Source organism: Typopeltis vanoorti, chromosome 11, assembly GCF_054136105.1.
Source record: "Typopeltis vanoorti isolate ZY-2024b chromosome 11, IOZ_Tvanoo_1.0, whole genome shotgun sequence".
NCBI lineage: Eukaryota > Metazoa > Arthropoda > Arachnida > Uropygi > Thelyphonidae > Typopeltis > Typopeltis vanoorti.
This window is the reverse complement of record NC_143559.1, coordinates 123092819-123119833: the sequence shown is the minus strand read 5'-3', so window position 1 is coordinate 123119833 and position 27015 is coordinate 123092819. Positions and strand designations below refer to the sequence as shown.

Genomic DNA, 27015 nt, shown 5'->3' with positions numbered 1-27015 from the left:
GCATGAAGCGGCTAATGAATTATCAGTGCCCTTGACCATGTTGTTTAATCTGAGTCTCAGGTCTGGCTTAGTCCCGAAGGCGTGGAAAGAGGGGAAAATAGTTCCACTGCATAAAGGAGGATCCAAGACTATGGTTGCAAATTACCGACCGATCAGCATATCAGGAGTCGTTGTCAAGGTCTTGGAGAAAGTAGTCAAGGGAAAAATACAGGAATGGATTGATGAAAATGAGATACTGTACAGAGGACAGCATGGCTTTGTGAAGGGTAGATCATGCCTCAGTAACTTGCTCAAGTTTTATAACAGGGTGACGGCTGAACTGGATAAGGGAAATGGGTTTACAGTGATACTGCTGGACCTGGCAAAGGCGTTTGACAGGATACCACATGGAATTCTAATCCGTAAACTACAACATATGGGAATGGATATAGGGTTGGTGAGATGGATAGCTGGGTGGTTGATGGAGAGATATCAAAGAGTAGTTTATTCAGGAGTAGAGTCCAAAAAACGGCCTGTGACTAGTGGTGTGCCACAGGGTTCTGTTCTTGGACCACTGCTGTTTAATCTGTTCATTAACGATATAGGGAATGGTCTAAGTGGGACAGTTCATTTGTTCGCTGATGATGCAAAGTTGGGTAGGGCGATAGTGAATGCAGAAGATGTCAAAGTCTTGCAAGATGACTTAGATAGATTGGAGTTCTGGACTAAGGAGAATGGATGTCAATTTAATGTGACAAAATGTAAGGTTATGCATTTCGGAGTGAAAAGATTAGCAGCAGTATACCACATTGGTGGAACTGTACTCCAAGAGATTGATGAGGCCAGGGACTTGGGAGTGTTGGTGGATAGGGAGATGAAGTTTAGGGGGCACATTGCGAAAGTAGCTAAATCAGCTCATCAACTCACTTGGTTGTTGAAAAACACCTTGACGAGCAGAGAAAAACAAGTTATTGTACCTCTGTACCAAGCCCTGATAAGACCTCATCTCGATTATTGTGCCCAGATTTGGTCACCTCGGTTCCTTCTTGATGGGGAGGAGGTTGAGAGGATCCAGAGGCGAGTGACTAAGATGATAGCAGGTCTATGGAATGCACCATATGAGAACAGGTTGAAGATTTGTGGGTTGCAGAAACTAGTTGATAGGCGAAAAAGGGAAGATATGATTGAGACATTCAAGTTGCTAAAAGGATTCTATAGGATTAATTCAGATGATATTTTTGAGATCAGGACTGGTGGTGGGAGAATTAGGGGACACCCATGGAAGCTGGGCAAGAGCATGGTTAGCAGGGGTGTTAGAGCTGGGTTCTTTACTTTTAGAGTGGTAAATGAGTGGAATAAGCTGCCAGAGTCTGTTGTGGGTGCTATGACAGTGAGCGAGTTCAAGGCAAGGTATGATAGATACTGTGAGAATGTTGAACAGCTGTGTGAACATGATGTTTAGGGCCTCCCTCGATGAGTCTAAGGACTCCTGGAGTAGCCTGTGGTAATAATAATAATAATAATAATCAGCCATTCATTAAGAAGGAACTGAAAATAGCATTCTTAATTACCAGTCAATGCATGCACAAATACACATGACATTTATTTGCTATAGGCATTGTGGCCTCTCATATGTAGGAGTGATTTTATCACTGTTTGGTGCGGATTTTGGGCTGGAGACATCATCGGCCCATTCTTCTTCGAAAATGCGGCTGGTAAGGTAATAACAGTTAATGGTGCTCGCTATCACGATATGATAATCCAGTTTTTTGTGCCTAATTTGCAAGATATGGATGTGGACGACATGTGGTTTCAACAAGACAGTGCCACATGCCATACAGCCCGAGAAACAATTCAATTACTGCATGAGTCATTTCCTGGTCGTGTTATTTCCCGTTTTGGTGATCAGAATTGGCTACCCAAATCATGTGACTTAACGCCGTTGGACTTTTTTCTTTGGGGTTTTTTGAAGTCTAAGGTTTATGCCAACAAGCCTACGACCACCCATGCCTTGAAGAAGGAAATTGAGCGCTGTATCAACGAAATTCAGCCACATTTATGCAAAACGGTCATGGAAAATTTCGACAAAAGAGCGCGTATGTGCCACCAAAGCCGTGGAGGCCATTTACCCGATATGCTATTCCATGCATAACCCTATACTGTATACTTTATGAATCAATAAGAAATTACAATTTTTAATTAAAAACCTGTGTTTTCTATCAAAATTACTTCTGGCGTGAATTTTGGGACACCCTGTATATATATAACTTCCATGCAAGTGCTATGCTACTTGATAATATCCATTATGAGATAAAATATATCCCACCATCTTCAATTGATCTTCTACTATTGCTTTATAACAATACTTATTGAAGAGCAGTTTCAGATTTATGTCAAAAAGGCAATAGTCACTGTTTTCCCAAACCTGGAAAAGATCTAGTGCAAACAAGTACTTTGCCTTTATTAGTCTTTCCAGTACTTGATTAGCTTTCATAGACATTAGTCAATATTATACCACTTGATCTGTTTAGAAATGTCTATAGGAAGTGGATTCCTGAAATGCAAACACCAGAAAACTGAAATACTTTGTTTCACCTGAATATCTAGTAAAGATATTCTGATATTTTTGTGCTTTGTCCTCTGCTTCATCAGCATAGGTGATCCTGGATGACTCTACCAAAATCATTGGAATAAGTGAAACATGGTTGAATGAAGATGATATCATAAGGGGAATATGAATGGAAAGATACAGTATTTTTCACGAGGATAGAAAGGGCAAGAGGGGAGTAGAGAGAGTGCTGCTGATGATAGCAGAGGAATTAATTCCACATAAGGTAGACATGAAAGGGGGAAATAGTGGCCATGGTTATGAGGCAGTGTGGTGTAATGTGGAGGTTGAGAGGAAGACATTTTGTTGGATGTTTCTATAAGCCTGGGAATGTAGAAGGTAGTGATGAAGAAATGTATAAACAACTTGATTTTAAGTATGGCGGTATAGATTGGAATGAAGAAATAGCATTTGGGAATAAGGAAAATGAATTTCTCAAGTTCTTGAGATAACTATCTCAGGCAGTACATAAAGGAGGGCATGTGAAGATCGAGAGTTCTAGATCTGATCATTTCATCAGAGGATGTAATTGTGAGAGGGGGGTTTCACACTTTCCTCCAGTTGGTAAAAGTGATCATGAAGTAATCACCTGTGCTGTAGCTAGTCATATGCAGACTTTTGTGAGGAAATGACATATGTGGAATTATAAGGCTGGTGGTTATAACAAGATTAGGAGACATCTTGGAACTATAACATGGAATGAGGAGTTGAGCAGTAAGGAAATAAATGCTGCATGGGAATTGACAAAGAAATACATAACATCAATGTGTGAATATATTCCGAAGGCCAAAAGGCTGAATAAGGTAGGTGTAAAATGGATGAATGTAGAGCTTAAGTATGAAATCTGGAAAAAGAAAGTACTTTAGAGGAAGTACAAGATGAAATAATCAGTCACATGAAGAGTACAAAAAACAAGCCAGGAGAGTGACTAAGGAAAGCAGAAGTAGAGTATGAGCAGAAATTGCAAATCAGGAAAAGAAAAACCCTAGACAGTTTTTTAGATGTGGCAAGTAGAAGGAAGAATGATCGTGGTAAGATGAAGTTAATGGATGAAAGTGGTAGAATGGTAACTGCTGCAGAAGTTATTGTTGAAGTATTCAGTGATCAATTTATAAGGGTGTTTATAAAGGGTGTTTATGAAGTATTTATAAAGGAACATTCCCTTAAGATGCTTGGTTATGTCCCAGGGAATTGGCATGCCTATTTAATAAAAGTCTTGCAACAGCACAGGTATGTTCCAAGGGAATGGAAGGAGGATAAAATTGTTCCACTGCATAAAGCTGGTGATAAGACTGTAGCTTCAAATTATGGACTGGTCTTGTATATCTGGAGTTGTGGTGAAGGTATTGGAGAGATTGGTGAGAGGTAGGATACAGAAATGGGTTGATAATAGCAGTATTCTCTGTGGTTATCAGCATGGACTTGTTAAAGGGAGAGATCATGTTTCACTAACTTATGTACTATAACAAGGTGACAAATATCTTGGATAAGGGAGATGCATATACCTAATCTAAGTGGTGTACTTAGATTTTGTAACAGCTTTTGATAGACTGCCACATGGCAAGCTCTTATATATATATGTTGAAACAGATGGGATTGGATAACAGACTTCTGAGTTGGATCAGTGACTGGCTGTCAGAAAGTTGTATATGGTGGTGTGGTATCCCAAAAGAGAAAGGCCATTAGTGCTGTGCCATAGCGGTCAGTTTTGGGGGCATTGCTGTTCAGTTTGTATGATAATGATATTGGGATGGGTTTAACTAGTGATATGCAGCTGTTTGCAGATGATGCAAAACTGAGGAGAGCAATGCAGAGTCAAGCAGATGTTATGGCCTTACAAGAGGATTTGACCAGATTGCATGAATGAGCAGGTAAGTGAAACTATCAGTTCAGTGTTGCAAAGTGTAAGGTTTTGAGATATAGGATGCAAAGTATGCACTTGGTGGGGAAAGTTTAAAGAAAGTAGAGGAGATTAAAGATCTAGGAGTGATAGCGAAGAAGGACCTGAAATTCAGAGGGAAAATCTCACAAGTTGTGAAGATGTCACATCGGACAATGGCAATGATGCGGAGAACCCTGACATATAGAAATAGAGAGGTTATGATGCCATTTTATAAGGCCTTGATCAGGCTTCATATGGATTATTGTGCACAGATTTGGTAGCCAGGTTTCATGGTAATGAGGATATGTTGGAAAAGGTTCAGAGAAGATTCACAAAGGTGGTTAGTGCTCTTTGGAATGTGGAGTACAAGGACAGATTGAGAGAATGTAAGTTGCAGAGCCTCATGAATAGGAGGAGGGGAGGGGGTATGATTGAGACATATAAGCTAGTCAGGGGTTGTTATCTGTTGACATGGAACAGATTTTTCATAGAATGGGGGGAGAGAGAGGGGGGTAGAACAAGAAGCTGTTGCTGGAAACTGTATTAATGAGGATGTGAGCAGAAGAGTGAGGAGTAGGTTCTTTGTATGCATAGTTGTTGGTGAGTAGAATGCATTGCCTGAGTGTGTTGTGGGTGTAGACACAGTAAATCAGTTTAAAGCACAGTTGGATGAGCATTGTGTGCAATACTGTGTACCTCCCACAATGAGTCTCTGACTCCATGGAGATTAGATATTAATAATCATCATTATCAAATTCCTGGCATGTATCCTCAAGGGGGTGTACAGGATATGATAGTATTACCTGAAAAATTTACATCATTACTAATTCCTATCTACAATTTTCCTCCAAATCAATCTGTTACCTGTCAAGACTCCAAGATTATCAGATCTTATATTTCTATCTTCTAAGGCACTTTTTACTGTATCAATTCACCTATATCTCGGTCTTCCTCTGGATCTTTTTCCTGCCAACCTGGCAGAGAACACTTGTTTTGCTAATCTTTCCTCTCCCATTCTGTTTAAGTGACCATACCACCTGAGATTAGCTCTGCTAACCCATTCCTGGATGTTATTCCTAGATATTAATAATATTAACATAATTTTTCATTTTGTTTCAGAGAAAAATTGACACATTTTGTTGCTCTTCACATGTTTTTTACAGTTTTACTAGTCTTTTTTTTTTCTGACAGAGGAAAAAAGGGAGGGTAGGGATACTGTGCCCTTCCTCAGCCTATTTTGTAAATTAGTAACTATATAGGTAAATAAAATTTTTGTTTTATTTTAGTATGATAAAGAGAGGAATATAATGTAAAGAGAATAAAAGCCCTTAGTTTTTCAAATACAGTTGGGAGCATCTTTTCTACTGTAATATATCATGTTAGTTGTTACATATAACATCTACTGTTATTGTGTGCCCATGGATATAGTCACCCATCTGTTTTGATTTTTTAATTTGTAATTTCAGGCAACACTAGTAAGGAATACTACAGATGAAAATGAAATGCGAATACTGTATGAATATTTAGCTGAAGCTTCAGTTGTGTTTGCTAGGGTGTTTCCAGTTATGTAAGTTCTTTGTTATTGTTTATGATATCCTATAATTTTACTTAATTAATCTATAAAATCATTAATCATATATTAACTTGGTGTTTCAAGTTAATATATTTATTTTTATTTCAAGATCATGCCTAACTAATATCTTAGATGCTCATCTTCTGGCTCTTCTCCAGTGGGATAATGAGAAATAATCTAGTGAACTTCAGTGCTTACCAAATAGTCCTGTGTACTTCTCATAAGAAAGATCTCACTTCGCTGCACTTGCCTTACTTTTGATAATAATATTCAAATATGCCCTCTTGCACTGTGTTATATCTCCAGCCTTTCATAGTACAAACACATTACATCCTTCGCCTCACTCTTTAAAAAAAAAAAAAAAAATTATTGTCCTCTTCTGTACAGTGCTTGTTGTTTCACATTTGGGATAATACATTAAAAACCTCCCTAATGCTACTCGCAGAAGAAGACATAACATCTAAAGTTTTTTCACATGCTTAACTATAGATTAAAGATGTCAAGAAATTATATTCTTGGTTTAATCCTTTATTTAATTGTAAGCAAAGTTTCCATTTACTTCACAAGTGGATGTAAAATATCACGGATGTGTATAATGCTGTACATTATGGGAAAAGCCACAACCCAGAGTGGTTTCAACCTGTATTGAGGTATGTTAAAGTGCAGGGATACCTCTCCAAAAACTTGAAGTGATCTAGAAGATCACTCTAAATCTCACTGAATGACCCTGAAGGATCACTACTAAAATCACCACTCATGACCTAAATCACTCCGGGACAGGAAACTCTGGTGGCTTTACTCACTGACAGGCAAAGACCAGCCATCCAGTAAAGCTGCTCTACTCTCCTGAAAGCAAGCTACCATCAGAGCCAGATCCAGAAGAGATACTAAGTTTGAAGTAATGCAGAGGTCATATATTTCCTATATACAACTAGTAAAAAGATGTATCATCTTATTATTAAAATTCTAAAAGGGGGGAGTGCTTTGCATTATGGGATACTAAGGCAGTTGATGTGAAGTTATTAGAATCTATATATAATATATACAATTGTCTGAGCTGCAAAGATACTTCACACACAAACTTTTATTTTCTTACACTTGGATAAAAGATTAAACCAAGAATATAATTTCTTGACATGCCTAATTTAAGAGGACAGCATTTAGAGATTTTAGTTATTATGTTTGTCCTTCATGTGTTGGTAAAGATAGTCGTTAGGCTCTTGGTAATATGTAATTTGTTATGAAAAAGTAAATGAATTTTTTTGAGTTAAAGGATATAGAGTTCTTTTACTTGGTTATGAAGAATGTTCACAGAAAAACTTTTGTGGGTATCACAGATACCAACAAGAGTGAGTTTTGTCATCATCATCAATCATCAAATTCCTGCCATGTATCCTCAAGGGGTGTACAGGATATGATAGTACTACATGAAAAATTTACATCATTACTAACTTCCTATCTACAATTTTCTTCCAAATCAGTCTGTTACTTGTCAAGACTCCAGCATTACCAGATCTTATATTTCTATCGTCTAAGGCACTTTGTACCATATCAATCCACCTATATCTTGGTCTTCCTCTGGGTCGTTTTCCTGCCAACTTGACAGAGAACACTTGTTTTGCTAATCTTTCCTCACCCATTCTGTATAAGTGACCATACCACCTGAGATTAGCTCTGCTAATGCATTCCTGGATGCCGACAATGTCAAGTTCTTTCCTAATATTCTCGTTTTTAATATGACATTGCCATTGATGCCATCTGTTCACACCTCTAATCTTTCTCAGGACTCTAATATCTGCAGTCTCTAGTCTTTGGTCAAGTGTTTTACTTCTGACCCAGCTCTCAGATCCATAAGTTAAAACTGGTTTGAACACTGTCTTGTATAGAGCTAATTTAGTATTCTGACTAATTTCTCTCTTATTCCATACGAATTTATTCAGTTGACTTCCTACCATACCAGCTTTGTTGATTCTGATGTCTATTTCCATATTTAATTTACCATCTTCAGTAAAAATCGTGCCTAAGTAGTTGAAATGTTTTACTTGTTCCACAGGTTCTAAATTCACGACACGGTTGACATTTTCAATGATTCTGCCTATTTTCATTGTCTTTGTCTTTATATTGCTGGCCTTCATACCATATCTATTACAACAGTTATTCAATTTAGTCAGGGAATCTTGCAGACTTGTAGCGGATGATGTGATAATTATAACATCATCCATATAATGCAAAGAGCTGACATTAACATCTCTAATTTTGATATAATGTTTAATACTACTTTCCTTCATAATGTGATCCATATAGATAATGAATAACAGAGGGGATAACGTACATCCTTGTCTCACACCAGATTTAACATTAAACCAATCTTCCTGTACTTCCTTCAATTCTAACTGCTGACTTACAACTCAAATAAAGACTAAGTATTGCTTGATATAATGCCCCATTGACACCATATAACTGCAGCATATTGAATAGCTTCTCTCTTGGCACCTTGTCATATACCTTTTCCAAATCGACAAAACTTAAATACAGATCTTTGTTATATTCCCGTGCTTTCTCGACTATTTGTCGTAAAGTGAAGATCTAATCCTGACAGCCTCTATTTGGCCTGCATCCAGCTTGTTCATCACCAAGCTTTTCTTCCACAATTCTTCTCAACCGTTTCTCAAGTATACTTGCATAGATCTTGCCAGGAACACTCAGTGGGGAAATACTTCTGTAATTCTCACATTCAGTTTTATTTCCCTTTTTATATATGGGTACTATGAGAGCTCAACTCCAATCATCGGGAATTCGTCCCTCTGTCCAGGCTTTCTGAACTATGCAGTGCAGCCACTGTAAGACTCTTATACCACCATACTTCAGCATTTCTGGTCAAATATCATCTACTCCTGCTGCCTTTCCACATTTCAAGCCTTTGATGACTTTTTCTACTTCCAGTATGGATATGTATTCCTGACTGCATGCCTGGTCAGTGTTTTTTACCACTGTGCTGTCATCACTGCTTGTTTCATTTAGCAGTTTTTCAAAGTAATTACTCCATACTTCAAGGATATCTTTTTCTACCATTTTCATGTCACCTTTATCATCTCTAACTCCTTTTACAGCACTCTTTCCACCCTTCCTAAGCTTCTTCAACAACCTCCAGAATATTTTGCCACCTTCTATATTTATTTTCCATATTCTTGCCAAAGTCCTCTCACGACTTTTGTTTAGCTAGTTCTACACAGTGTTTAGCATTCTTGCATTTGTCTCTATATTCTCTAAGAGCACAAGCTGACTTATTTGACAGGAACTTTTGATATGCACTCTTCTTTTCCTTCACAGCCTCTTTAACTTCCTGTGTCCACAAGGGAGTTCTGATTTTTTTATCCTTGCAGACAACCTCACCACATGCCTCTCTGGCAGAATCAATCAATCAATGTTTTCTTCAGAGTTTGCCACTGAATCTCCAAGGTTTGATTCCTGTTCTCAAACTCTTTCATTTTCTTTTCAATAATACTTCTGTATTTTAGTCTACAGTTCACATCTGAGAGCTGCTCAACTTTTATTCACTTTAAAACTTTCTTACGTGTTATTCTTTTCAATATGAAATTCAATTTTATCCTGCTCACTACTAAATAGTGATCACTTCCAATTTCAAATCCTCTGTACACTCTGGTGTCCTGCACCAGGGAGAAAACATCACTATCAACAATAACATAGTCAATGAGACTTTTCTTATTCCTAGCCTCTTCTCTCCATGTGAATTTGTGCACATTTTTATGTTGGAACATGGTGTTAGTTATAACCAGTCCATGTCCTCAGCAGAAATCCAACAGATATTTGCCATTATTATTAGCTTGGCTCTTTTCTCCAAATTTTCCCAAAATATTTTTGTATGTCTCACAATCATTTCCTACTCTGCTATTTAGATCCCCATAACAAGGACCAACTTTTCCTTTTTCATTGTGTCAGTTGCTTTTTCTAAAGCCTCAAAAAATTCTTCCACTTCTACTTTAGTAGAACCTTCTGTGGGACCATAGGCACAAATAAGTCTCATTGTCCAGTTCCCCATTCTCATATTTGCCCACATTACTCTACTTGAGACTGACTGCCATTCAAGAAGATTAGCCTCGTATTTTGTGTTGAATACTATGGCTACTTCTTCTTTTCCTTGATTGTCATTGCCTGAATATAACATTTTGTATTTATTGCTCAGAAAGATCTCACCAGTTTTGGTCTTTTTTGTTTCAGTCTCCCGTGTTATGCCATTCAGGCTTCTTACGTTGATAGTACCGATCTTTAACTCTGGTGATGTTGTGTTGTGGTGTGTTTTCAGATTTGTTCCAGTAGCTGATTTTTCGCTGTTCGCCCTGGTTCCCTGGCAAAAACAACGGGGCCTTGTTTAACCGGGCGATGCTCCAGTCGGTATGAAATTTTGTCGTGTTGTTCCATCGTTTTGTATTTTGTTTTAACTAATAGGAATCCAATTTGGTCGGCTAAATCCCAAATTGCCAGCCCATCCTCTTCGTTCACTATCCAGGTAGATACCCAACAGGGTGCACCACGAGAAGGTGAGGATTGGACATTAGGTCAGAAGGCCTGGTCGGTTCTCCGCATTCCTTTAAAGGCTATGTGGAGGTCTCCTCTCAGTTTTACAACTTTGACCCTTTTTGTGAGAGTTGCAAATAAAAAAAAATAGGTATGCTAAAAAATGTATTCTAGTGTGCTAGTCCTCCAAAAGCGAATTTTGGAATTTCTCTTTAAACAATAATAAAAAATAATAATAATAATATGCCAGGATATAAACAAAGTAATCTGTTCTCTTCAAATGAAATAGATACCTCCCTTAGCTGCAGTGCTATAAAGGTATGGAATTTTTTCGTGGAAGTATAAATTGTATATAATCTAACATACACTATCTATCAAATATTGTCTGGACATCCCTGTTATTTGAAGTTATTGAACATTCCAGGTTTGTTAATAACATAAAAACCAGTGTCGGTAGCAGTTGAATAGAGATGGAATGTCAACACAACATGAACTCAATTACTTTGAGAGGTGTCATTGCGGGCTGTCACATTGGCGGCATGTCCATACGTGCCAGCTCAACTGGAGCATCCAAAATCAAAGGTTGGCAATGTGATCAACAAATGAAAACATTCTGCCATCTAGTGCAGGAAAACACTAAGGTTGGCTGTTGAAAATGACTGATAAGGACAGGAAGATGTTAAAACTGGTGGCTCACAGAAATGACTACATTCACCACAGACCACCAGTGATGAGTTCCAGAGCACCAGTAACAACATGGTGAGCACAAATACTGTACAAAAAGAACTCCATTTACTGGGTTTCCATGGAAGAGCAACGCCACACAAGCCAAACATCACAACAACAAACAAGGCGCCTTGTCTGGCCTGGTGCAAAGAGCATGTGAACTGAACAATTGACAGTGGAAAATGGTACTCTGGAGCGATGAATCTAGGTTCATCTGTTTCCAGTCTGATGGCAGAGTGTGAGTGTTGAGTCAGCCTGTTGAATGCTTGTTACTACAGTGTGTCATACCCACAGTCAAGTTTGGTGGTGGAGGAGCACTGGTGTAAAGTGCATTCAGCTAGTCTGGAGTAGGACCACTGTTTGTTGTCTGTGGTTCAATGAAGGCAGCTCAGTATCTTGATATTCTGAATAATCAGGTGCTGCCTACACTATGGAGTTTTTATGGAATGGACCTACATTACTGTCAAGATGACAATGGTCCATGTCACAAAGCTGCAACTGTTATGGAATGGTATGAAGAGATGGGTGTTAAACAACTGCCCTGGCCTGCTCAGTGCTGACCTTGATCCCATCTGTCTTTGAACTCAGTGCTGCTTTTATCGAGAAATAGAGACAAATTTCATATAATGTCTGCTGCAAATTGGTGGAAATCCTTCCTCAAAGGGTGCAGGAGGTGATCAAAGCCGAAGGTGGACATATCCGATATTAGGGTTCGCCTGCTGGTATCAATTGTAAATTGCTAAAGTGCCCGGACAATTGTTAGTAGATGGTGTATGTTACCATACCCACAGACACACAACTTTACTGTAATTTTTTTTGAAATGTCATTATCTTTGATTCTAACTGAATTAAAACTCATAAATTCTAATAATTTAAATGAAAGCAGTTATGCATTACAAAATTATCTGAATATTCATACATTTCCTAGGCAGACCTAAAATGATATCAACCCAAGCCGTGACTACTGGTTTCCAAATTGGATCATGGAATGTTAGAAGTTTATATGAGTTGGAACATTTCAAGAACTTACACATGAATGAAATATATATAAAAATGGATATAGTTGCAAAACAAGAGATATATCGGAAAGGAGAAATTAATTTGAAGAACACAAACAAAGAGACAGAAAGAGAAAAATCACCATTCATAATAAAAGAAGAAATTTTGAATGCAATAAACCTATCTAAGTACCCACTGATTATGAACTTCCTACAGAACTGAGGAAATATGGTGGTATAGCAGGCATCAAATTTCCTGCTTGAACTTTTTGACCAAATACTATATACTGGTGAAATTTTGGCCTGGTTGGCCAAGTGATTAGCATATCCACTCTCCAGCCAAAAGACTGCAGGTTCGAATTCCACCTTGGGCATGGATGTTTGTCTGTGAAAATACTGGTGTTGGTGGTCAGCAGTAGATGGCGTTGGTGTAGATGATGAAGGTACTTGCAGTTGGTGGAGTGGTAGAGACAGAGTTGTAGAGTAGGTACCCTCCTTCTATGAGTCTTTGGACTCCCTGGAGGTGTTATGTAATAATAATAATAAAATTCCAGATGATTGGAAGACAAGCATCATAATATCAATTCTCAAAAAGGGAGATAAACAAAGGTGTGATAATTATAGATTCATAACATTTCTAAGTCACATCTACAAAATCTTCACATGTATTATTCAAAATAGAATCCAGACTTTAATGAATGAAACAATATGAGAAGATCTAGCAGAATTCAGACCAGTGGTGTAGCTAGAGCTTTTGCCACCCCTCTCAATACACACCAAAAATACTACAAAAAGTCAAACGACATAGAGGGAAATAAATTAAAACACTGTGTTTATTTTTGAAGTAAAATTTTAATTTCAACATTCTAAAATGTTATTTTTCTTGCTTTTCTCTTAGCAAAATCATCGATGACATTGGCAAAGGCTATTTCATAGTAATGTAGATAATTCTTAATCAATTTTATTTAGAAAAACTCCTCTCACAACTAGCAACACAGCAATTGTGAGAGAAATTTGCAGTAGTATTACAATAATTTGAAATGAGTTTCGAGGCTGTATTTTAGAATTAACTGCAAAAGTGCTGCCCGGGGCGGACCGCTCCCTCCACCCCACCCTAGCTATGCCTCTGCTATAGACCATATTTTTACAGTTAAAAGCCTAGCTGAAAAGTACTGGGCAAACAACTTACCTATATACACTGAAGTTTTATTGACTTCGTACATACATTTATTTCCAATGACAGGAACAAAATGATATACACATCTTAAAATCTATGATGTTAGTTTCAGAACTATAAACCTTTATTACAAATTATTATAAAAAATACCAAAGCAACTGTCAAATTTAATAAAATAAAAACAGATGAATTCAAAGTAGAAAAAGGAATCGTGCAGGGTTGTCTACTCTCACCAAATTTATTTATTCTTAAAGATGTTGAAAGTTTATTTTTCACTTGGTTAGAGTATAATAAATTTAGTTTAATCCTTTATCTAAGTGTGAGCAAACAAAGTTTGCACCTGAAAGTATCTTCAGGACTGGAGTAAGGTGGTACAACACTAGGGCAACTCTTTGCAAAGGTGGAGCAAGCTACCAAGGATTAAACTAAATTTATTATACTCTAACCGAGTGAAAAATAAACTTTCAACATCTTTCTCTAAATCCAAAGTAATTTATTAAAAAAGGGTGGCACACCATTTGGCAACTCCGATAGGTACAGATGACCTGCTAATGCTTCTGCCTGGTATCTCCACTTGGGCCTGGCTCCCACTGAAGAGACCTCAATAAAGGTCGAAACTAGTTTGGGTAGTGGCCCTTCCCTTAATGCGTAATATTAGACATATCTGCAAGGAGATGTGTTTTGCATTATAGGAGATACTGAGATAGGAGTGTTGGTAACTTGCTCCACCTTTGCAAGGAGTTGCCCTGGTGTGTACCACCTTACCCCAGTCCTGAAGATACTTTCAGGCGCAAACTTTGTTTGCTCACACTTGGATAAAGGATTAAACTAAATTTATTATATTATTCTTAAAGAAATATGCAGATCCATAGTTGAAGTGCAAAAGTTGGAAAAGAAGAAATATATATAAAGAATTATTGGAAACAAAAGCCTTCATAAAGAGAGAAAGATTGATTAATTTGGCCTCATCTAGAAATTTAATAATAAGCATGTTTACAAGGAAGAATATACACAAACAGCCATCTCCTGATTGAAATAAATTTAATCAAAAAGACCATATCATTATGAGTAAAAGACATAGGAATTGCATCCAAAATATCTGAAGTTTCAGATGAGTTGAGTGTGTTAGTATCCATTTTCTGATGGTGTTCTTCTTAAGGTTAAAATAATGCACGTGCAAGTCATTTGATATACAATATTAACAAACTGCATAAAACTGAAGAGAGAAAAAATATGAGTGTAAATTAAAGCAAAAATTGAAAAATATACAGCTGGAAGATAAAGAAAATATCTGGAATCATATCAAAGATAGCATAAAAGTAGCAGCAGAAAACTGAATTGCAATTTGAAGTAAAATGCACTTTAAAAAATTGTAAAGAAAAAGAAAAAAAGAAGCGTTTGTCTTAATAACCCAACTGATATTTATGTTGTTCAGAAATACAAAGATGGCAGCAAGGAAGCCCAATAAAATAATCAGGCATCAGTAAATAACCCTAGACATTTTTCAGTGAAATCAGAAATCAAAAAACAGGTCCAGATATGAAAATAACTATAATCAACAATAGTAATGGACAAACACTAGCCACTAGATATGAAATAGAAACAGCTGGAGAAAGTACTTTAACAAACTTCTAAACTGTGATTGAACCTGCTGAGACTTTTAAACAGAATACTTATCCTACCTGTCACCCAGAAATATTTAAATCTTCACAAGAAAGTATTAAGCAGCTCAATGCACCAAGCACTGATGAAATAGTAGCCAAACTCATAAAGTTAATGAAAGTTCTTTCTCTTCCTTATATTTGACACCTCACAAGACATTAATTATGGTTCACATATTTACACCTTTTAGTAATTCAGATATACCAACCAAATATAACAATCTCATTATAATTATTGTTTTCTAATATATTCAAAACCAAACACATTCTCCCCTCCACACACACACATTTGATTACAATCAAAGAACCTGTCACACTGTATGACACATCTGCCAATGCATAAACATGAAATTGTGTTGGGGCAAAGTATTTTCTCTCACCCTGCCAGACAGCCAAGGTGGTGGCGAGAGATTTCCAATGTCCCCAAAATGAAGATGTTAATTTTACGTTGACCAGGGGAACATCCACTTGGAAAATGTTGCCCTTCTTCATCCAGACAGATTCAGAAGGTTTGTGAGAATCATTTCCAAAATCATTCAATAAACTCTTATCAGGAGACATTCTTAATGAAGAGCAACACTATCTCAAAAACTACTTTATGCAACATCTGTTGGGTGAATCACAATCAAGGTTATCCCCATGCATGCATGCACACACAAAACTTCAAACTTTTCTAGAGGCATAACAGAGTGGAACTTCCTCAATGTTCCTGATGAGAAGTTCTGCTCAGAATCAAAGGACCAAGAAATGATAATCCTAAGGAGAATCCTCATATGTAAGAATGGGTACATGGTTCTTGCCAGGAATATCATCCCTACATTGAATACACCAAAACTACCAACATCTGAGAAAGCATCTCAGATGTTAGTGGTTTTGCACCTAGTTAGGCTTTTCATCCTACCCCCCCCCTCTCTTTACACTGCTTTAAATGTCAAAAATATGGTCATTCTCAGACAATCTCTCATGGCTCTACAGTCTGTACCTGCATGGCAGAAAAGATCATGAGAACAATGACTACGTGCAAAACACCAAAATGTCCCAGTTGTGAGGGAAATCACCCAGCCTACTCTGGGCATGCCAAAAGTGGAAGGATGAAAGGAAGATACAAAAAATTGGGATGGAGCAGCACATCTCCTATCAGAAGGTGATGAGGCTATATATCACAAAAGTAGCAACAACATTTAGTGCTATAAACCTTACACTGAGAAAGCAACTGTAAAGAAAGTGTCAGTTAACTTATGTCACAATCACTACATGCCACTTACCACTTTTGATCTTTTGAACATAATAGGTGTGCATTTGCTGACACTTTTGCTAAAACATCAACAGTATCTTCTTATCCCCCCCTCCTCCAAGTTCCTTGCCCAAAACAAGAAAGGAAAGCTTGCTTAAATATCACCCAGTTTCTGTTGGAGCAGATAATCATTATGAGATGATCAAGCATCTGGAGGGAAAAAGTGATTATCATTGCCTTTCCTAAGCCAGGGAAGAATCCAGAATCCCCAATAAACTACCACCTAATTGATCTGACCACTATTTGTGCAAGATTCTGAAAAACATGGTTAATGCTAGTCTTTTATGGTTTCTGGAGAAAAACAACCTATTTTCCAGGACACAATCTGACTTCTATAAATATTGCTCAACAACAACTTGGCCATCTACTCCAAATGGAAGCATCCATTAGATATGCCTTCTAAAATGTTGAACACTTAGTGCCATTTTTCTTTGATATGGAAAAAGCATACAACACTTTGGAGATCCCGAATATTGAAAAGTTGGCTACAACTCTGGTCTCAGAGTTGTGTAGCCAACAAAATCTAAGTGGGTATCACTCTATCATTCCTATATATCCAAGAGGAAAGTCCCTCTAGATTCAGTTTTAAACGTCACTTTTTTGCAATCAAGGCTAACTCAATAACAGAACATTCTTTAACTACACATACACACACACACAGTAATTAAATTATTTTTAATAAGTAAATATTTTGTCCTAAGTATCTTAGGACATCATCGGTATTGTTTTTTCAAACAATACTAGGAATAACATACAGTTAGGGTGCATGCTTACAATGGAATCTCACTATGCATGCAGTAGCGTGTTATAGAATTAAATTAAATTAAAATAACATACATAAATTTATTTTACACAATTAAGGATGACAATTTCCCACTCTTCAGGAATAAGAACGGCATTGCAATTTCTAGTTGTGTCTGTGGGGTTTCAGCATTTTCTTCATATAAACACTCATGTTTATATAAGGATCTATGTACAAGTTTGGTGTTTTTTTCCCATTTGAACCTATGGTTTGGGTTTTCAACACTGTGTTGTGCGAGGCCAGATTTGTGCAGTTTGATAAGACATATGGTCTTGATGTTCAGAAATGCGTTTACTAAGAGATCTTCCTGTTTGTCCTGTTTCTAGATAAAATCGACACCAAAAGTGTTGATTTTATCTAGAAACAGGTATAGTTCTTGTTCAGAATGACTCCAGGCAACAAAGACGTCATCAACATATCATAGCCAAATTTTTGGTTTAGTTTCAAATGTGAAAATTTTTCTTCAAGGTGTTCCAGGAAAAGGTTGGCTAAGTTTGGTGATAAGGGAGAGCCCATTGCTGTTCCTTCCTCTTGCTTCTAAATTTTTTCTTTCCATGTGAAGTATCTGGATGTAATAACAAATTTCAATAATTCCACAATACCGGATGGAAAATTTTTAATTAACAAGTCTATCGTTTCCTTGTGGGGAATATTAGTGAAGAGAGAGACAATGTCAAAGCTGATTAGCATGTCTGTTTTTGACTGCTGAATGTTTTTATTTTTATGCGAAACTCTGTGGAATTTTTAATTGATGAGGCAGAGTTGCTTATGAGAGGATGGAGAAGGTTATGAATAATTATGAAGAAATACAAACTTGCTGCTACCTACAAACCAATCAACCAGATCCATAATTTGTTACCTTCTCCTAAAGACAAACTCTTACCTTAGAGTTTGTCTTTAGGTATGCTACCTGCCGTTTACGAAATTCCATGTTCCTGTAAGATGTCTTACTATGAACAAACAGGAAGATCTATTAGTAAACGCATCTCTGAATATCAAGACCATATCTCTCTTATCAAACCGCACAAATCTGGCCTCACACAACATGGAGTTGAAAACCCAAATGATAGGATCAAATGGAAAAAAACAACCAACTTCTACATAGATCCTTATGTAAACATTGAGCATTTATATAAAGAAAGTGCTGAAGACCTATGTCACAGACCCAACTTAAACCGTAATGTCTTTCTTACTATCCCTAAAGTCTGGGAAATTGTCATCCTTACATACATAAATTTATTTTACACAATTAATTGTGTAAAATAAATTTATGTATGTTATTTTATTTTAATTTAATTCTATAACACGTTACTGCACACATAGTAAGATTCTATTGTAAGCATGCGCCCTAACTGTATGTTATTCCTAGTATTGTTTGAAATAACTATACTGATGATGTCCTAAGATACTTAGTACGAAATATTTACTTATTAAAAATAATTTAATTACTGTGGTTGTGTGTGTATGGTTTAAACCTATATAATTCTATTATATAGGTTTCACTATATAATAGAATTCTTTGCCATTGAACTAACTGTCTGGTACTGGTACTGTAAGTAATGCAGTGGATGATTTTGCTATCTTCTGTCATTTGTGTAATATGAGGACCATAGAAAGGCAGCTGCAGCAAGCCATGGACCATCTTTCAAAATAAGGACTTACAAATGGATTCAGATTTTCCCAGCAGAAGACAATTGGTGTGCATTTATGCCTCAGGCATGGTCTTCATCCTAACCCAGATATCAGACTAGGACAAACTTTAATCTCAGTTGCACCAGAAACCAAGATTTTGTAGCTCATATTTGATAAGAAACTTACTTTTCATTCTACATACTTCAGTCATGAGATAACTGCCATAAAATAATGAACATCCTGTCTTTTGCCTCTTGGGGGATGTTCTTTGCTCTGTTTGTATACCATGCACTGATTAGATCAAAACTTAATTATATAGTTCTCAAGTCTGTTATCCTTATCTATCCTAGTCTCTACGTTGAAGCAAATGAACTCACTTGTTGCTTCATCAACACCTGTGTCTGTTATATGCCACTAAAATAAAATCCCTGCCAGACCATCCCACATGGCAAAATATATTTTGCCTATGGTGGAAGAATCTGTATGCACCCATTAGACCACCATATGACTGTTTGGTTTGCAAATAAAATCTCTCTTACAAGCTCCAAATATTGGTCTAGTCAACATAGCACAGGCACCATTAAAGACATTGTCCCATGGCATTCAAACATATAGAGACTACTCAAAATTTACACCCCTCCTCTTGTCTACCATGAGTTCTTTCCAGTCCACAGAATGGAATACTCTGATTTTGTGCCTGCGTACACAGATGCTCACCATCAGATGCTTATTTTTGATCTATTGTCTTCTCAGATCCCACCAGAATGTAACTACTTTACTGCTGAGCTGTATATGCCATAGAGTTTGCCTTAAACTACGTAAGATATTTGCAATTCTACCAAAGATGCACTATATATGCAGATTTACAAAACTCTCTACGATCAATAAGAAGTCTAGGGCTGCAGAAACATTTGGGACTGTCTCATATTCAGTATGCCTTCTCTCAGTTATTATGAGAGTTCTGTTTGGGTATGCCCTTCTGTTGGATCCCAAACCACACTAGGATTAAGGAAAATGAAGCTGCAGATACTGCAGCTAGGACAGCTTATGTAATAAAAAGACCAATAATAAGCAATATCGAATCAAGAAATTAAATTGTGGCAGTCTAGTCTATGTAGGGTTCATAAAGAGAAAATTGTTCTTGCTTGGCTCCACGTAGGTCATAATCATCTCAGACTACTTCATATTGGAAGTGGGGGCAGAGATGACATGCCTGTGTGTGAGTTGTTATTATTATTAAGAGACTTCCAGGGAGTCTGGGACACATCAAGGGAGGCAACATACTACATGCACCGGCTATCATACTTATCTTGAATTCATTCACACTGCTTGCACTCACAATATCCAATGGCAATCCATTCCAATCATGCACCACCCTATCACAGAAAAATCTAACCCTTACCCCTTCTTAGCGATATTCATTCTCAGCTTCCAAGGATGCCTTCTTTCCTTTCCCCACCCTCTATAAATTGAAAAATTCCATCAGTTGAAATCCTGTATGACTCTCAGAAGTTTGTAAGTCTAAATTATCCCCTCTTTCTCCTGTTTGCTAGTGTATACAAATTCTCAATCTGTCTTCATAATCAGTATTCCATAATCCTGATATCATTTTTAACACTCTCCTTTGCACACTTTCTCTCTCCAATATATCAGAATCACAACAGAAACCAGGAGACCAGACCTGCGCACAATAGTCCAAGTGAGGTCTTATCAAGGCCTTATAAAGAGGCAAAATGACATCCTTACCTTTACATGTGAACATTCGTTTCAGCCTATATACAAACCATAGCATTAAAGGAAGAAGTGCCTAGAGAGTAGCCTATATGGCTAGGAAGAGAATGAAGAAACTCATCTTGCTTAAATCTTGCAGACTCACATTCCCCATATACCACTTTTTAATATCTGTCAGTCAGCCATCCTCTTATCCACACTAATGTTCTATAATCTAAACCCATGTTCTCCAATTTATGCAACAGTCTACCATTCTTTAAAGGTACCTGTGGCATGACTATAAATAATAAATTACACGATAACCATAGTAATTAACTTTAATGAAATGAAAGTATAGATATTTCGTACTGAAAATAACAGTACATCATCAGTGTGAAGAAACAAGCAAATCAAAGGAACAGGAATACTAAGTACATACAGCAGTCAGTTGTTTATCAATTAAAAACTATTGCCGCATGCTAGAAATTTATATTAATAAATCATCATCATCATCAGGCCTGTCAAGGATTTAGGCATAGAGTGGCCAGAACAGGTCACTTTAAGCTGTCCTGGTTTTCTTTTTCCTAATGGTTTGTAATTTAAGGCTTGTTTTGGTAATCTTTCTGTTTTCATTCTTCCAACATGTTTCATCCATTTATGTTTATATTTTTTAATTTTTTCTATTACTGATTCCTGGTTTAATTCTTTCATAATTTCTCCATTTCTTTCGTGATCGAATAGAGTATACTTCGCAGTTTTCTCATAAACTTAATTTCAGCTGTTATTAATCTTTGTTTGTCTTTTTGTTATATTGTCCAGATTTCAGTTCTATACAATAGGACTGGGAGGGCTAATGTATTGTATACTTTTAGTCTGGTTTGTTTTTGTACTAGATTTTAATATATAGTTAATTACACCTGTTATTTTTAAATATTTTGCGATTTTTAGGTTTATATCTTTTTCATTTTCATATGTAATCATACATCCTAGGTAGTTAAATGAATTCACCCATTCTAAAATCTTGTTATCTATTACTATTTTAGTTCTTACTAGATCTTCCTTTAAAGGCCGTCATTTTTGATTTTTCTGTTGATATGATCATTCCATAATCTTTGGCTATCTTATTTAAATTTAAAATATCTTTCTGTAAGTTATCTTCAGAATTTGTGATTATTATTTGGTCATCAGCAAAAAGGAGAGTGTTTAAGTTCACAGTAGGAGAAAGTTTAATACTTTGATGGAAATTTTTATTCCATTTTATTAATAATTAAATAATAAGTTTTATTAATAAATAATATTATTAAAAACTATTTTTGATGGTTACACAAGCTAAGTATCTCCCAAACTTTTGGGAGAGAGACAATCGTTCTGATTCAGATTTGTCTGATGTAAAAGAGCTTCACAACTTTTTTTGAAAAGGCATTCATATTTAAACATGCATCTATGGAGAAGATGAGCTTTATCCCACTGGATATTGTGTTTAGTGTCAATACTATGTTGTGCTAGACCAGACCTTTGAGGTTTCATGTATTCAATATAATATTGATGTTCGTTAATTTAATTCTTTTTTCCACAGAACCTGTTTGTCCAAAGTATGTTATATTACATTTGCATGGTATCTAGTAAAAGCCGGCTAATTACAGAGGTGTCAGTTTGTCTTTTGTAGATGGCAACAGATGAGAAATTTTGTTGATCAGAAAATATGTGGGAATGAGATAATACTTCTTCAAAATTCTACCAATCGGTTCTGAGATGCCAGAAATATAAGGGATTGGAACCCTGCAGTCTGTTGAAGAATCCTGAGGTATTGGAACATAGGAGTCAGTTATCTGCTGGATTTGATTAGGGTGTTGTAACCATTAAATTCCATTAACGTTTTGATAGTGAGAAGTTCTTGTTGTAAGCTTGCAGGAAAGGAGCACACCTTATCTGCTCTATTAATTAAAGACTTGATAACACCAATTTCTTTTGAGCAGTGTGATGAGCAGACTTTTGATAAATGTATCTGCCAGTAAAAGTAGGTTTTCGATAAACACTGGTTGATAAATTACCAGAGACTGTGCGTGTAAGATGGATGTCCAAGAATGGTAAACTACTGGCCTTTTCTTTTTCCATGGTGAACTGAATGCGTGGGTGAAGGATATTAATCTGTTGTAGGAAAATAGTAAGTTTCTCTTTAGAATATGGCCAAATAGCAAAGACATCATCAACATAACAAAACCAAAGAGAGGATTAGGGATGAATGGATGAGAAAACAAGGTGTCTTCCAGATGGTTCAAAAAATAGTGGTCCAAAGGTGGAGACAAAGGGCTACCCATGGCAGTACCTTTAACTTGTCTATAGATCTTGTTTTTCCAGCTGAAATATCCTGATTATATAACAAATTCAAAAATCTTTGCAATATCAGGAGAGTAATCATATAGTAAATAACAGTGTCAGATAATGGAATGTTGGTAAAGAGGGAAACGATGTTAAAGCTGACTAACAAATCTCACTCTTGTATTTGAATATTTGAATCATCAAAGAAAGTCATCAAGAATTCCATAAATTTTCTTGAGAAAATCAAGAAATATGTCTGTGTTTAACATATGCAAATTTTTTATTCTGATATCTATAATTTTGTGAAAAAAAAACATTAAGGATTCGGAGAAGAGTTAGAGAGCTATAAATTTTCTTTCATCAGTTTTATCATCTTTCTTATATAAAAGGATAATTTTTCCACATGGACTATAAATTAAAGATGCTAAGAAATTATATTTTTGATTTAATCCTTTATCCAAGTGGAAGCAAACAAAGTTTGCACCAGAAATAACTTCAGGATTGGGCAATTCATTTATAGAAGCTAATGACTTCACATCACTTGCCTTAGTAATCTGTGGCTCCCACTGATGAGACTTCAATAAAGGTCAAAACTGGTCTGGGCAGTGACCTTTCCCATAATGCATAGCATTATACATGTCATTAAGGATATGTACTTTGCATTATGGGATACTAAGGCAAGTGATGTGAAGTCACTAACTTCTATAAACAAGTTGCCCAGTCCTGAAGTTCCTTCAGGTGCAAATTTTGTTTGTTTACACTTGGATAAAGGATTAAAGCAAGAATATAATTTCTTGGCATCTTTAATTTATTTTAGGGATTATTTCCTATTTTTATTAAGCTTTATAATTTTTTTTTTGTATTGTTTTTATTTATAATTGACCTGGTTCAGAAACCCTGCTCTAGAGAAAAAACATGGAACTTTCAGGCATCTAAGAAGTGGTCTCACACTAAGCAGTGAAATTCACCTACTACCTAAAAACAGTCACAAACACACATGCCCACAGTGCGATTCAAACTGAAGCCTGGGTTGAAGAGTAGATACATTAACCACTCAACCAACCAGGACAGTTGTATTATTATTAAGAAAATGTTCAGTTGTTTGCTGATGATGCAAAATTAGGCAGAATAGTAGTTGTGTGGAGAGCTTACTCACAGGATGATTTAAATAGACTGTCAGTATGGACGAAAGATAATGGGTGTCAGTTTAATGTGGTGTAATAAAAGTTGTGCACTTTGGGATAAATTGAATACAGACTGTGTACCACATTGATGGAATTATACTCCAGAAAAGAGGTGAAGCTAGGGATTTGGGGTGGTTGCAGACAAGGAATTGGAGTTTAGAGAGCATGTTATTAGGGTTCCCAAGTAGCTCATAAGATTACTTGGCTTTTAAAGTACACACTAACAAGGAAGTTGTTATTCATCTTTATAAGGCCTTAGTACTCCAACATGTAGATTACTGTACTCAGGACTGTCTCCTGCATTTCTTGGGAATGAAGAAATGGTGGAGAGAATTCAGAGGCAAGTGACCAAAGATGGTGAGTATTCTGTGGAATGTGCTTTATGAAAACAGATTGAGGATGTAGGTATTGCAGAAGTTACTTGATAGCCCCCCCCCAAAAAAAAAAACAGGGAGGGATATGATAGAAACATTTAATTTACTTAAGTAAATTAAATTTTATACTGTACATGGGAAATGTTTCAGCACATCACTAGAGGAAGACAAAACAAGAAGTCATCCATGGTAGTTGTGTAGAAGTACAGTTAGTAGGATGCAAGGACTAGCTCTTTTTTTTTTCCCCCCACTTGGAGAATTGTGAATTAATGGAATGGATTGCCAGAGTCAGTTGTGAGCACTTTGTCTGCTAACAAATTCAAGGAGAGGTATGATAGATTGTGTGGATAGTTTGGGTCTCCCACAATGAGTCTTCGGACTCCATGAAGGTGCCCGTACAATAATAATAAATTATTTTTATTTTTTATACGACTCTCATTCATGAAAGGCTTTTGTAAACCTATAGTACATTTGTACCTTTGGTAGGTTAATGATTTTTTTTTTCTATATTTATACTTTTTTTTTTTTTACATAGTCCAGAAGCCCTGTTCTAGGGACCAAACACGAAACTTTTTCAAACCACTTGAAAATGACTTGGGTTTCCTCAGTCAAGTCCTTTCTGATGTTATTCTTCCACAATCACCATGATCTTCCTCTAAGTGGCCTTCCATTAGGTTTTATCTTGGATACTTGCTTAACTTAAAGCCTCAGTAAAAGAAGCTAGAAGAAGAATAAATAGTTTTTACTTAGAGGGCTATGATTAGCATCAATTTTGATTTGTTTTCCAAGAAGAAATTATTTGTACCTATTCTTAACCTTGATAGTAAATTCATACTGTGTTAGTATATATGTTTGTTTTATATTTTGAATGTTGAGAGAGAGAGAGAGAGAGAGAGAGAGTGTGTGTGTGTGTTTAGTCTTATCTACCTATCAAACTGTATATCATTTTCATTAACAGACACAGCCTGATGGATGCAAAAATTACTAGTGTTCTTTCCCTGTGTCACGATCAGGTGATTTTAAGTGCAGTTCAGAGTATAATTCAAAACATGATAGCTTGTGAAGACAGCAGTCAGCAGCAACTCCATTACTTGCAGAGTAAGTTTATGTGCATATATCTGGATTTATAATTATGATGATTATTATTATTACCATCAGACCTCCATGGAGTTAAATGACTCACTATGTGAGTTTCCACTATCACACGTGTAACTCATCAAATTGTGCCTTGAAAGCTTTACCATCTCCACACTCACTACACTCAGGTAATGTTCTAATCACCCACTGATTTCCATTAAAAAAAAAAAAAAAAAATCTACTCCTCACTCCCCTTTCCCCTCCCCAAACACACACACTTGCACACACTTACACCCTCCTTATACAACTTCCATAGTTATATTATTCAAACTTCCCTTTTCCCTCTAGACCGCATTTTTTATTTCCTCAATTTTTCTTTATACTCAACATTCCAGAGACCACCTTTATCATCGTTAGACCTTTTCAATATATCCTCATCCTTTTTGAAAACTAAGTGCCCATCCCTCTACAAAGTAATCCATATGTGGTCTGATCAAGGTCTCAAACCATGGAACCATAACTTCTTCTTTTCTAAGAAGAAATTATGGTTCCATTCGTTAACATGTGTTCTCTGTATTACTGCCATAATCTTTTGTGCTGTCCTCACAATTTAAATGTAATTGTTCCCTAGATTTTAGGCCCTTATCCACTGTCACCTCCCACCCCCCCTTAATCCCTTATCTCCTCCACTTCCTCTGAGATATTCCAACTAATTGTATAAAAATTATATTCTTCATCCCATGTTTTCTTCTCAATTTTTAAAAACATTTAAAACTCGCTTTGCAACATTAAATTGGCAACCTCTGCTCTACTTCTCATAGTTCTTCCCAGCTTTGCATCATCCACAAACAACTGCATGTCCTCATTCAAACTTCTCCTGATATCATTAATATATAATTTAAATAGCAGTGGTCCCAAACATACATTTAAAAAAAAAAAAAAAACTTTTTTCCACATCAAAATTATGTCATCAAATTCCAGATATTTTCTCTCAAGAGGTACAGGATACTCTCGTAGTGCTATATGATCAAGTTTACATTATTATTAACTTGTTATAATTTCTTTCCAAATCAGTGTGTTATTTGTCAAGACTTTATTTAGTTCCGCATTATGTTGGAATAAGGTACAGGTTGGCCGAGTGGTTAGCGTATCCGCTCTCCAGCCAGAGGGGCTGCGGGTTCGAATCCCGCCTTGAGCATGGATGCTTGTGATTGTCTGTGAAAATACTGGTGGTGGTGGGCATTAGATGACGTTGGTGTAGTTGTAGTTAGAGGAGAGAGAGAGAGCTTTAGGGTAGGTACCCTCCCTCAATGAGTCTTTGGACTCCCTGGAGGTGTTATATAATAATAATAATAATATTTCATTTAAATTCTCACTAAATTTATACAACTACCATTCCCTCCACATTAGGTACCAATTTGTGGTGAAGGGGACCACCCAGTGGTCCCCTTCACCACAAATATCTGCTCGTTTTTCATTCTGT

At 36.4% G+C, this 27015-nt stretch overlaps 1 protein-coding gene across 1 annotated transcript in view; it reads left to right on the top strand.

Moving 5' to 3' along the window:
* Positions 1–27015, top strand: part of Nf1 (neurofibromin 1) — a 1119557-nt gene that overhangs the window by 1078850 nt on the left and 13692 nt on the right. Inside the window, exons 57-58 of the mRNA XM_090400295.1 lie at positions 5936–6036; positions 25414–25553. Coding sequence (XP_090256421.1) covers positions 5936–6036; positions 25414–25553 — 241 coding nt within the window. The remainder of the gene's footprint in view (positions 1–5935; positions 6037–25413; positions 25554–27015) is intronic.